General features: G+C 38.7%; 1 protein-coding gene across 2 annotated transcripts; it reads left to right on the top strand.

Annotated features, from left to right (window-relative positions):
* The first annotated feature begins 6,925 nt into the window (after positions 1–6,925).
* On the top strand, positions 6,926–10,381 carry LOC147626739 (uncharacterized). 2 transcript variants are annotated; one of them, XM_086816757.1, is made up of 4 exons: positions 6,926–7,085; positions 7,214–7,364; positions 9,705–9,855; positions 9,957–10,381. In XM_086816757.1, exons 2-4 carry the CDS (start codon positions 7,286–7,288, stop codon positions 10,225–10,227), a joined length of 501 nt encoding a protein of 166 aa, XP_086672883.1. In that variant the 5' UTR covers positions 6,926–7,085; positions 7,214–7,285; the 3' UTR covers positions 10,228–10,381. The 2 variants fall into 2 exon arrangements, with proteins under 2 accessions (XP_086672883.1, XP_086672884.1); XM_086816758.1 differs by having other exon boundaries at positions 6,928–7,364.
* The last annotated feature ends 2,087 nt before the right edge of the window (positions 10,382–12,468 follow it).

Below are 12,468 nucleotides of genomic sequence, written 5' to 3'. Positions count from 1 at the left end.
CTGAAATGTAATGAACCATGTTACAGATCGGAATATGAGAGTGGTAATGTGCCTAGGAAGTTCCTTAGACATTTTCCCCTCAATCCTCACTTGAAGAATTTGTTTGGATGTCCACCATTATCCCAATACATGGATTGGCATGCAGAGAATCGAAGTATGGATGGAAACTTGCATTTCTTACTGGCTAATTGTGAAGCATTTTAATAGATTAAAAGAGAATATCCAATCTTTAAAGATGAACCTCAAAATTTAAAGCTTGGATTGGCACTTGATGGAATTTTGATAGAATTAAGCCATTTTCCATGCGATCATCCAAATGGTCAGCATGGCCTATTATATTAGTTAACTATAATATTCCTCCCTTTATGTCAATAAAGAAGGAACACTTTATCTTAATCTTGTTGATTCCATTATGAAGTAGTATCATTATTATTTAGAAATTTGTATTATACAAAACTAAATTTTTTTGCTAATCATCATTTTTTAATGTCATACTTAGGAAAGCGCCAAGTAAAAAAACATAAATGTGTACTTGGCTCCACTAATTGAGGAGTTTCAAGAAATTTGGATGGGTTTTGATATGTTTGACAGATCGAGGCCTAAGCGACTTCAAAACTTTCTTTAGGTTTTGCACTATGTTCAAGTATAGCAATGAAAGCCCTCCCTCTTCAAGTATATTATCTTCTCTTATATTTTTCCTCATAGCTTAATAAATTTTAAATGACAAGTTTATCAACAAAGGGAAAAAGAGCATGTCCCTCTTGTGGAGAGAGAACTTGGATTCCAAATGGAGTAATAGCTTGAGTAAATGTGTTTACCCACATTATAGGAGGTTTCTTCCTATGGATCATCCATTTAGAACAATTGAAAAACATAAGTTTGATAACAAAGATGAGTTGCGAACACTGCCTCCAATAAGGACTCCACAAGATTGAGATACAACTTGGACAACATTTGAAATTTTAAGATTAAAGAATCCACATGAAGAATCCTTAGGCATGAAGCCTAAAAAGTCTATATTTTATAGGCCTAGAAGTGAATATGTTCAAAAACATCGAAGAGTCCTTGTGGAGACATTCAATGGGGATCAAGGATACGGCTGCATGTAGGGTTGATCTTGAGGAATCCAATACCAAAAAATGGTTATGGCCTAAAAACAACAACGAGGATACTCATGTCACTTCTAAAAGGGCACCATGGGCCCTTACTAAAGAAGAAAACAAGTTAGCATTACAACGGATTGCACAAGTGCAAACTCCAACTAGATATGGAGCTTCCTTCAAATATATTTTCACAATAGAAAATAATAATCTATCAGGTCGAAAGACTCATGAGACTGGCACAACTTTATTCATGTACTATAGCTTTCTTTACACATTATTTGTGATATTTAGATATAATTATATGATAAATATCTACTTGCTTTATCACTTGGTAGCATGTGCTACCATTGGTTATTTAAGACTATTTGACACCTCTACCATACGTGATATTATTCATTGACTAGCAACCTTTTCTCGGTAAGGCTACCCAGTTCCACTTTGTTATTATTTCTTTATAATCTATATGTTTCTAAACAAGTATTGAATTGTTGTGCTAAGTTTGTTTTTTCAAAAGAGATTAAATGGGTATTCTTAAAACTTTATTACAATTTGCTTATGGGGCTAGAATTATAATGGACATAGAGAGAAAAGATCTATCATATGTATATGGTTTTGGCCGCATAAAGTGCTCATGCATACATATAAATCTCTTATGCATATGTATAAAGCTCTTAGGTATAGAGAATAGGCCCGAATACTTAGAGCATTATGCATATGTATAATAGCTTTACATATACTATGCCCAAGAGCTTTATGCATATATATAATAGCTTTACAAGTACTATGCCTAAGGGCTTTATGCATACATATAAAGCTATTATACATATGGCTTAGTCTTCATTGGCATAGGTATAGGGCAAATACCATAGGTGGCATAGCCATAGCCATAGGGCATAAGCTCTGTATAGCCATAAGACTTAATGCATAAAGCTCTTAGGCCTATTCACAAATCTCTTATAAATAAAGATTTATGCATATTTTATGAATCAAAATGATATACTAAGGAACATGAGGGTACAATTTAAACATTAAAAGCATGAGAGAGAGATAGAGAAATGAAGCTTATCTCTTGGGTAGTAAGAGAAGATCTTGCCTCATGGGGAGTAAGAAGAGTGTGCCACACCATATTGGTCACCTAGTTAATTTAAAAAAACACAAAAAGTGAGTATAAAAAAGAAAAACCATAAGGTTTATGCATGTGGCAAGCTTATGTATATATGCATAAGCTTTATGAGTATGCATAAAGTTTTATGCATGCATAAGCAATAAAATGTAATGCTGCCTAAGCCACATAAGCTTTGCAACCACCACATATTCCACTACATAAGAATAAATCAAGAAAGAGATAGCATGAGCAAAGATAGAGAGCTTACCTTGTGAGATTCAAGGAGATAAGATCACCCAGAGAGAGATGAAACTAGAGAGAAGAGCACCTTCAACAACCAAGCACCTATACTACCTAAAGATTAAATATTAATTAGTATGATTTAATAGTACTTGATGCAATATTAGGTGCTCTTATAAGACTCAATTAATTTGTGACCCATAATGCATATGCATCATAGGGATTATGTCTTATAAGCCTTGTGCATAAGCCCTATGTATAGGGCCTCATAATCCCTATCCATAAGGATTATATTACATAAGACCTCATGCATAAGCCTAAGGAGCATAGAGCTCATGCATATAAGCTCTATGCATAGGCCTTGTAAGTGAATAGGCCACATAGAGTTGCAGAGGTCACCACCCCACCACGATTAGATGGATGACCTACACAATAGACAAGGGAAAATACACATAGTGTATAAGATCTTATGCTTGCATAAACACACAATGCATAGGATATTATGTGATTCTTAAGCTACTATTATGTAATGCATGATCTGTTATGCTTTGATGGCATAAGAATAAGCATTACCATGATTATGCATGAGCTCTTAAGCTCTTATTAATAGGCTATATAGGCAACACCACTGGAATGAGGCCGATGGTTGACCTATAAAATAGACAAGGGATAATACACATAATGTTTAGGCCTTATGCTTACATAAGCACACAAGATCTAATGCGATTCTTAAGATCCTATGAGATGAATAAGCTCTTATGTTTTAATGGCATAGGAATAAGCATTGCAATGATTATACATAAGCATTATGTGATGATTATGTTTATGCATAAGCATTGCAATGCTTATTCTTATGCATAAGCATTATAATGCTTATGCATAACCATGGGCATTCCAATGATTAAGCGTAAGCATTGCAATTGCAATGCTTATGCTTATGCATAAGGATAGGAATTTCAATGCTTATGCATAGGCATAAGTATAAGAAAAAAATGCTTACACTTATGCATAAGCATAAGTGTAAGCATAATCATACAATGATTACGCTTATTATGCATAATCATACAATGCTTGCATGTAGTGCTTATGCTAATTATAAGGATAGGCATTTCAATGCTTATGCATAGGCATAAGTATAAGAAAAAAATGCTTACACTTATGCATAAGCATAAGTGTAAGCATAACCATACAATGCTTACGCTTATTATGCATAATCATACAATGCCTGCATGTAGTGCTTATGCTTATTATACAAGCATTGGAATGCTCCATTGCATTGCTTATTCTTATCCATAATCATAAGCATGCATAAGAATAAGCATTACAATGCTTATTCTTATGCATAAGAATTGTAATGGTTATGCATAGGGATAAGCATTGCAATGCTTATGCAGTAAGCATAAGCATTGTATAATATTTATATAATAAGCATATACGATAGCATGTTGTGAACCTAGTAGTGAAACGTAATAGCATTTTTGCAAAACGAATGTCAAGGCAAGAGCAAGGCAAAGGTGGGCCACTTTATCCTTTTTATTACTAGATCTGCTAGTTCGTTTTACTAGGTTTACTCTAGGTTTGTTGTGCCACAACACACCTAGCAAGCAAACTAGAAACCTGACTTAGATCCATGATAACTTGTCACACCAAGTAAAGATACATAGAACATTGTTCATATGAAGCCATCTTTCACATAGTTATACAATGCATTGTGAGTGGCACCACATTCCTCTTGTGGAGGATGTGGAATGCTTGCTGGTGGGTCCATGGATCTGTGCAAATTCTCAACTCCAAATTCAATGCAAATATTATGGAGCATGTAACTTGCAGCCACTATCCTAGGCAAGAACCAAACATTAGGCTTTTTGATGATTTGGTGAAGAAAGCCCCGCATGAGTTTGCCAAAAGTATGCTCCACCACAATGCATGTGTCGAGGACAATTTGTAGTTAAAGTTATTTTATTCTTAAATCTTCCGTGTTGGAAAAGGTATCACTAGCCCACAATAGGTTAGTAGCCCTCATCACACCAATGATGTATTCCCTGATTGTATGGCCTTGGAACCTGATATTCACTATACCACCACTTCGTACCTTTATGTAGAAAGTAAAGTTACACAGTACCCTAACGTCATTGCAATATCTAGCCATCCCAACCATAATGTCTTGGAACTTCATCTCACTATCCATAATAGCTTGTAAAGTGAAAGAGTAGCTATGGTTGCGATCATACCAATGAGTGTGGGATCCCCTATTTGGTAACTCCATATTGATGTGTGTATATAGCTCCATAATGTCCTTATAAACGTGTGCTTTGTTCTTTAGAACTGCATTGATAAATTTGTGAAAGACCATGGTAGACTTACCCACACCATATAAGGTTTCTAACACCAAGTCGGTGCAAAGACATGGCCACCTTCTTCTCCATTGACACAACTTGCGTGTGCACCTTCATTGTGGGAATTTCTTTTTGTGTAAGTTCATTTTACGAACAAGGTCTTAAACAAAATTGAAGCACTCACATGGAATTTAAAAATGCATTTCAAACCACACGTTATCACCATAAGCAAAGTTGAGAAATGTGTTTTGTGGCGGCCACAACCCTAAAGCTGACTCCTTGGAGTGTCCATGGAATAGGCATCCACCACCAACACTTCAACAAGCTAATGCAATTGTGCCGCCATGTTAAGATCTATTTTTAGTTCATCATAATGGTCAATTTGATTGCCTCCCCATCCATCTCCTCCTCAATGACGAGCATGTTACCAATTGTTGTAAAGCTCAGTAAACCTCCATGCAAGAAGCTATGCCCACAATGACAAGACTAGATGCATGCATGTCCATGTGTAGAGAGGCCTATCTATTCATATGCTCAGCATAGAAACTCACAATGTAAGGAGGGTTGAGAGATTGAAAAAAAAAAGCAAAGTAGCATGCAAGCAATGGTGTGAAGGTACCAAGAAATTAAAAAATGCCGAATAAAGCCCAGTAAACCTCCATGCGAGAAGCTATGCCCACAATGACAAGACTAGATGCATGCATGTCAATGTGTAGAGAGGCCTATTCGTTCATTTACTCAGCATAGGAACTCACAATGTAAGGAGGGTTGAGAGATTGAAAAAAAAGAAAAATAGCATGCAAGCAATGTGGTGAAGGTACCAAGACATTTAAAAATGCTGAAAAGCTTAAAGGCGATGGTGTAAACAATGCAAATCTTTGGGAGCAGAGAAAGTTGAAAGGTAGAGATAGCGAAGGGAAGAAAGAGGAGGATAAGACGTTTGTCGTACAGGAAAATGAGCGAGCAAGTTTGGAATTTTTATTGTGGGTGGGCGCATTTTTCTCAAGCCTATGACATTCGACTCGCCATGTTTGAAGTTAATTTCAAACATGAGGAGGATAAGACGTTTGTCGTACAGGAAAATGAGCGAGCAGGTTTGGGTTTTTGTATTGTGGGTGGGCGCATTTTTCTCAAGCCGATGACATTCGACTCGCCATGTTTGAAGTTAATTTCAAAACTTCAAACCTTTTTTAAGGTTTTGGTGGACTGAAACCGCCACATTGGTTGTGGATTGGCTCGAGCAGGCAAGGTTGCTTTTTGACAGGCATCATGCTCGTTCTTGGGCATTTTGACCGTAAAATATAACCACTTCTTTTGACTATCAGAAAATAAGGTAACTTGTATTATTTCTACTAAACTCGTCATTTTGAAAGGTGACCCAGTCTCAACACTGTCTCCCACAAGGTCTTAAAGACCCTTGTCAGGTGACATCAATGGATGGTATTGATCAAAACCGCGACGTCTTTTTTGGGCTGTCGGATAAAGTAAACTCGGACAAGTAAACTAGGCCGAGTAAACTACAAAAAACTAGGAAAATTCCATCATAGTTTACTTTGTAGTTTCATAGTTTACTTTCTAGTTTACTAAGTGGGCATAGTTTACTCCCTAGTGTACTCAACAGATCGTAGTTTACATCATGGAATGAGGGTGAATTTGGAGCAAGATGTTATATGCAAAAGAGGATTTGAACTAAAGACCTTAGGTAACCATTGCAAACGTCTTACCACTACACTATAACTTCAAGCAACCAAACCATGTGGTTTCAAGCCATTATATTCTATGTTTTTCACCCCTAGTTTACTTTGCGATGCGCTGACATAGTTTACTTGTCCGAGTTGACTTTACTCGACGACCCAAAGAAAGCATCGTGATTTTGATCAATGCCATCCATTGATCTCACATGACAAGGGTAAGACCCTGTGGGAAATAGTGTTTGGGGTGACCGAGGCCATCAAAAATCATCATCGGCCTGCGAGTATGCTACTATGGGGGTACATCACATGCAATGGGCATGTGCGTTATTAAACTCGTGGCACATGTCAAAGTGAGGCAAAATTTAAAGTTCAAATTTTGAAAAAAAAAAGAGTTCAACTTTTTCGGAAGCGCACAAAAAAGGAACTGCAGTGCCGCGCGCAATCATCATAAAGGTCTCCCTGTGTGTGCAAAAAAGGGCAGCGAGAGAGAGAGGGTTTTGCGCGAGGTAGCACGATTTATTAATCGCTAATCACAATCTCTGTTGCGATTAGTTCCAGCTTAACAGGATGTCTGCGTGCCATCTCTCTCTTCTCCAGGAGTAAAGAGGTTCCTGATCTGTGTGCTTTTCTGCAATAAACAAGAATAGGGATCGATCTGAATTTAATCAGATCAGGTCTTCTGTAAATTGCAGATTTAGCCTTTGACCTCTTTCTCTCTCTCACTTGCTCTCACAGATCTGGCCATCGATTCTGCGAAAAAAACAAAGAAAACAGAGCGCGCGCGCGCACACAGGAGGAAGGATATCAATGGATGAATTGCCAGCTGATCTCTGCCTGCGGATCTTCTCCATGCTCGACTACCGCCATCTCGCGTGCGCTGCACTAGGTCGGTCCTCTATTAATTAGCAATACAATCCCTAAATCGACGACCACATAGCTGTGTCTCCTCTACAAAAATTTATCCTTTTTAATATTCCAATGAATCAAATAATTCTTTCAAAGACACAATTAAGAAGGATAATTAGTGGTTAAGTATTTGTCCTCTTTACATCGATGATGGCCATTGCCTATGCCTATGACATCCATGCCATATGGATGCTGTGGGCAGTTGATGGCTTTGGGTTTTGATGACCCTTTGAAGATGATGAGAATGCTACTGTAGACAATACCCTATCACAGCTAAAAACTGCTGAAATCCATGCCATCACGGTCGGCAATGGTTGTGGGTCAGCAATTCCCTCTTGGAAAGTGAGTTGCTGCGCCGACATGAATTGCTCCCCCATGACCATGCCCTACTTCAAGAGATACACTGCTTTTCATTTCAGAATTTCAGAATTTTAAATCTGTTTGGAACAACCCATCTCTTGCATTTGTAGCCGTACAAAAGCTTTATTGTGCTTTTTTAGCACTGGCCACACACGATCTATGCCCTGTAGGTGTAGGCGTGACGACAGACCTCATGGATCTGGGTTTGATTACTTCTCTAGACCTGCCATAGTCAAATTAAAAGCAGTAGCAACTAGCAGACACATGGGGAGTATGATCTCCACTGGTCCATGGGGTGTGGGATCTCCACTGACTTGGTTTTATCTCTGGCTTCCTGCAGCACCTCATTCAACTTGTTCCCATTTTGCAAATAATATGACTGGGCTGCCAGGAATAGTGCTTGCATCTTCTTCAAAGTAAGAGTTATAACATCTCTCGACAAGTGGGGGGACTGGGTTGATGGATGGGCAATTGTCTCCATCCAGAGCCTGCCCGTGTGAAATTATCTGTGTACTGCATCTAAGAATAGTTTTCCCATGGTAGCATGAGCTACGGTCTTTGTCCATTAGGAACATATGTTATATGCTCTCTGCACCGATCAAGTCAAGGAACTTGTTTAGTGCTAGGCTTGGCATAAAGTTGAAAAAAATCAAGAGCATGGAAGACCCTTCAAGTTGGGGCTTCACACATCAGGGCAAAGTCAAAAGCTGCAGGATGTTTATGACATTCTTTTGCTATATGGCTTGAATGCATAATTTTTTCATGAGCTTGCACTTGGTGAACTCAAGCATATCCCCTCCACATTTTTGTTGCAGTTTTCCATGAGGTGGATGCCTTGTGATTGCAGACTGCATACTGTGTAGTTCTTAAAGACATTTGATTAGTAGGCAAACATTTGCATACTGTGTCGTTCTTAGAGACATTATTTGACTAGTAGGCAAACATTTGTCTGTGTAGACTGCATACTGTGTAGTTCTTAAAAAGACATTTGATCAGTAGGCAAACATTTGTCTGTGTAGACTGTGTACTGTGTAGTTATTAAAGACATTTGATTAGTAGGCAAACATTTGTCTGGACTCTGGCCTGCACCTGTTCACACTCAAAACTCTGAAACTTGGGCTGCATGGAAAATTGATGTGGGGATAAGGTGCCCAACAGCTGCTTGTGCGGTTGGAAAATACACACTTTAATCTGTCATTCAAAGTTCAAAATTTTAGGAGGCTACTGGGATTAAATCACACCCTAGAAACTGGAGGATGCATGGAAGCAGTCTGTGTGCCTGACTGCAGCAATGCATATGTTGTAAACTGAGCTAATCAAATGCTTAAGCCTTAGGCTGACTGTAGAATGGGGGTCTTTTTGTGAAGAAAAATACAGAAAATCTCACATAAAAATAGTGAAGCACTACTCAAAGGACAATGAAGACTGAGAGCAGGATGACACACCACCACAGCCCCAAATGCCTAAGAGCCATAGGGAACATCCAACTTGGGAACGCAGAAGCATAGCCAGTGGGGTTGGTTACTTGGCAGACTATTCTTCATGCCCCTCATGTGTGCCCAGTTAGACATCTTGCCTTCAAGTATGCTAGTATGTGGGCAGGTTTCCAGCAGAGTGTGAGGCATTTCCTGTAACTGCATTCAAGAGACTTCATTCACAGGTGTTGTAGATAGCTCTGTACATGTTAGCTGTTTGTTCATGCTCACACCAGAATTGTGCAGAGACTTGGCATTCCAAATCACATTTTTGTACCAAAATTGGATGTATCATGGTGTTTCTCAATTTAATTGAAATTTTTGTTATCAATCAAGAAAAGCACGTCGCACATTTTGCACATGTTATCTCAGAGGGTTAGAATGTCGATGTTGGTTCCTTACCATGGTTTGAGGAGTATAGTCAAAGAAGTGCTGTTTAATCATTTAAATCATTTCATGCTGATGTATGATACATGATTTGCCAGTTTGCAGGAGCTGGAGCAACCAGAGTGGACAAGCAGATTTGTGGCAACGGTTGTATGAGCAAAGATGGGGGGAAGGGAGTTTCAATCCTAGTGAGTTTAAGTCATGGAAAGCAGCATATGAAGCTCAGGATCGATGTGAGCGTGTTGGCATGTGAGTGTGTTATGCCAAGCTATGCTCTTGCTGTGCTACTATGTATGTTGAAATTCAGCAATGGCAAAGTTGAACATTGCTCTGTGTTGGCTATGGTACAGGGATATGGACATTACGCGAGAGGGGCTGGATTATTTCTTGGTGCATGAAGGCAAGCTCTTGCGTTTTCTTGGATCCCGCAAAAGGCAGCAGCATGGGCTGGATAGCATTGTGTATGATGTAGATGAAAAGCAGCAGATGCAGGTGCCTGCTCCCTTGCCTATGGAAGAGGAGCATGCTGCCTCTCGGGAAGGTCTTGTGGATAAGCTCCTCTTCTTCTTAGGTGACTTGGAGTATGCCACCCGGAAGTTGAAGAGAAACCGTGTGTGTTGAATAATGCTTTATATCCCCTTGTATATGACTGTATGCACATTACACATGGTAGATGTGAATCTAGGGAGAATAGGCAAGTGTAACAAAGATTGAACATTCACATTGTGCCTCTCCCACCATCAGCTTGTACATAGATCTACATTTTCTTTCTCAATTTGCATTCTAATGATCTCTTAGCTCCCTTTCAAAGTCAAGCGGTCTTGCATAAGTGTGTATGATTTAAGTTTAGAGATCAAACTTATGGAATTGTTGATTTGGATTCATGTAGCAATCCACAAGTAATATCTTGCCATTGTATTCCAAAGTGCACAAGCAATATTTCGGAATCCACTTGATAACTTCCGTGGTGCCATTTTTATTCAAATTTACACACCCTCTTGTACATAGATATAGACTTTTTTCTCAATTTGCATTCTAATGATCTAAGCTCCCTTATTCAAAGCCAAGTGGCCTTGCTTAAGTGCACATGATTTATCTGACTTTTTCTGATCACTTCCATGGCATGCTGCTTATTCTTTTGGGAGAGTCTAGGAGGTGTAGCTATATGGTTTGGAATCGGGTCCATATTCTGGATGATCTGCCGTAACCACTTTTAATGGATTTGGTTGATATTAAAAACCATATTTCGAAACTCTCCTAGTTTTCTTCAATCAAGAGGGTGGGAAAAGAGAAGACCCAAAACCAAGCACAAGCACATTATAAAAGAAAGCTCTAGCATGCATAGTAGTATATATCACACCATATTATAAAAGAAAGCTCTAGCATGCATAGTAGTATATATCACACCATATTATAATCACATACGCACCATTCTATAATCACATGCAACTAGATGGATAGCTTAACCAAGGGAATCTAAGCGACCTATAAGTATTCAACTTTGAGGCTCTATTCTTATCCCTTGTGAGATGAGGGATCCTTTTATGTATGGCAATTAACCCTTACCTTGTTACAATTGAAAAGAGACCCTTTCAACCTTGTGGTCATATGTCATCATCAATTCTCTTAGGCTAGTTCTTTAAGTGTTCCCTTGATCTATTTAATCAAGAATCATTGATCTTGAGAGATAAAATCCAACTCTACTTGGTGTCTACATGGAAGATCATCTTTGGGAATAGCCGAAGGTTTCCATTCACAATTTGAGAGCATGATAATTAGTCTCCTTGTTTGATTCCAATGAGGCAAAGTAGCACAATTTGCAGTTGCTTGAACATAAGTTTTTAAGCATAATTTGTTCTAATCAAAATAAGTTTAATTTACTCAACTAAATTCAAATTGAATTTGTAGAAAAATTGCAAGGTAAGAGTTAGCACAAAAGTTTTGATTTAGATTTGGGGTAGACTTTGAGGAATAAAATGGAGCGTAGTAAGAACAAAATTTTAGGTGTAAAAATTATTAACAAATACCCTCTCAATGAAAATTTGTTAGTCATAATATTAGCTTAATTTATGTTGGAATGTTTATGATATATATTCATGCTAAACAATGTATACATTCTTGATTAATTTTACAAATGTTGCTTGAAGTTTAGATGTTGGAAGCTTGCTAGAGTGTGCAAGAGGTTCCTACAAGCTCGAAGAGGATTCTGGTGATAGGATCTAGGTGATGGGCCATGTGGGTTATAGCATGGATCATGTTTTCACCCACCATGGTCCCCCCTATCTAGAGATACCTAGATGGGGGTTGTCGATAATGAGGCTTGGTACAAGTGCTACCTATGTGAGTGCCTATGTAAGCTAGATGGGGGTTGTTAATGAGATGAGGCTTGGTGCAAGTGCTACCTATGTGAGTGCATGTGTAAGCTAGATGGGGGTTGTCAATGAGATGAGGCTTGGTGCAAGTGCTACCTATGTGAGTGCATGTTAAGCAAGATGTGCGTATGAAGTGCAAAGCCCTTGTGAATAATTTTGGTGTCGTGCATGGGCTGTGAGGGTTGAAGGTGTGCCTCCATGTGTGTACTCCATGTGATTACTTTAACTCTCTACTTCTAAGACTTGTATATATACTTTCTTTGACATTTTACCTTTCATCTTGGTTTTAGGGACTCTAGGCCCTCTTTGAGTGGATGAGGGTTTTGCATGGCTTTGGCTCATAATGACATTGAAAGTAGTAGACGGTTCCCTGCATGGTGGTGAGACTTGCTAACTTGCATTGGTGGTGCCAAAGATACCATCAATCTCATAGAAGGAAGTGATGAAGGGCTTGTAGGAAAGCCCTTCAATTGGACTACCGCATGATGTC

The sequence above is a fragment of the Cibotium barometz genome, chromosome 22 (assembly GCF_041138505.1).
Source record: "Cibotium barometz isolate CiBa-2024 chromosome 22, ASM4113850v1, whole genome shotgun sequence".
In the NCBI taxonomy this organism is placed as follows: Eukaryota; Viridiplantae; Streptophyta; class Polypodiopsida; order Cyatheales; family Cibotiaceae; genus Cibotium; species Cibotium barometz.
This window is presented reverse-complemented; position numbering and strand designations above follow the sequence as displayed.

Bases quoted from the DNA above. Each gene is read 5' to 3' on its own strand.
- LOC147626739 (XM_086816757.1), top strand. From the start codon at position 7,286: ATGGATGAATTGCCAGCTGATCTCTGCCTGCGGATCTTCTCCATGCTC. The intron at 7,365-9,704 runs GTCGGTCCTCTA...ATGATTTGCCAG, and splicing joins TCTCGCGTGCGCTGCACTAG to TTTGCAGGAGCTGGAGCAAC. The intron at 9,856-9,956 runs GTGAGTGTGTTA...GCTATGGTACAG, and splicing joins CGATGTGAGCGTGTTGGCAT to GGATATGGACATTACGCGAG.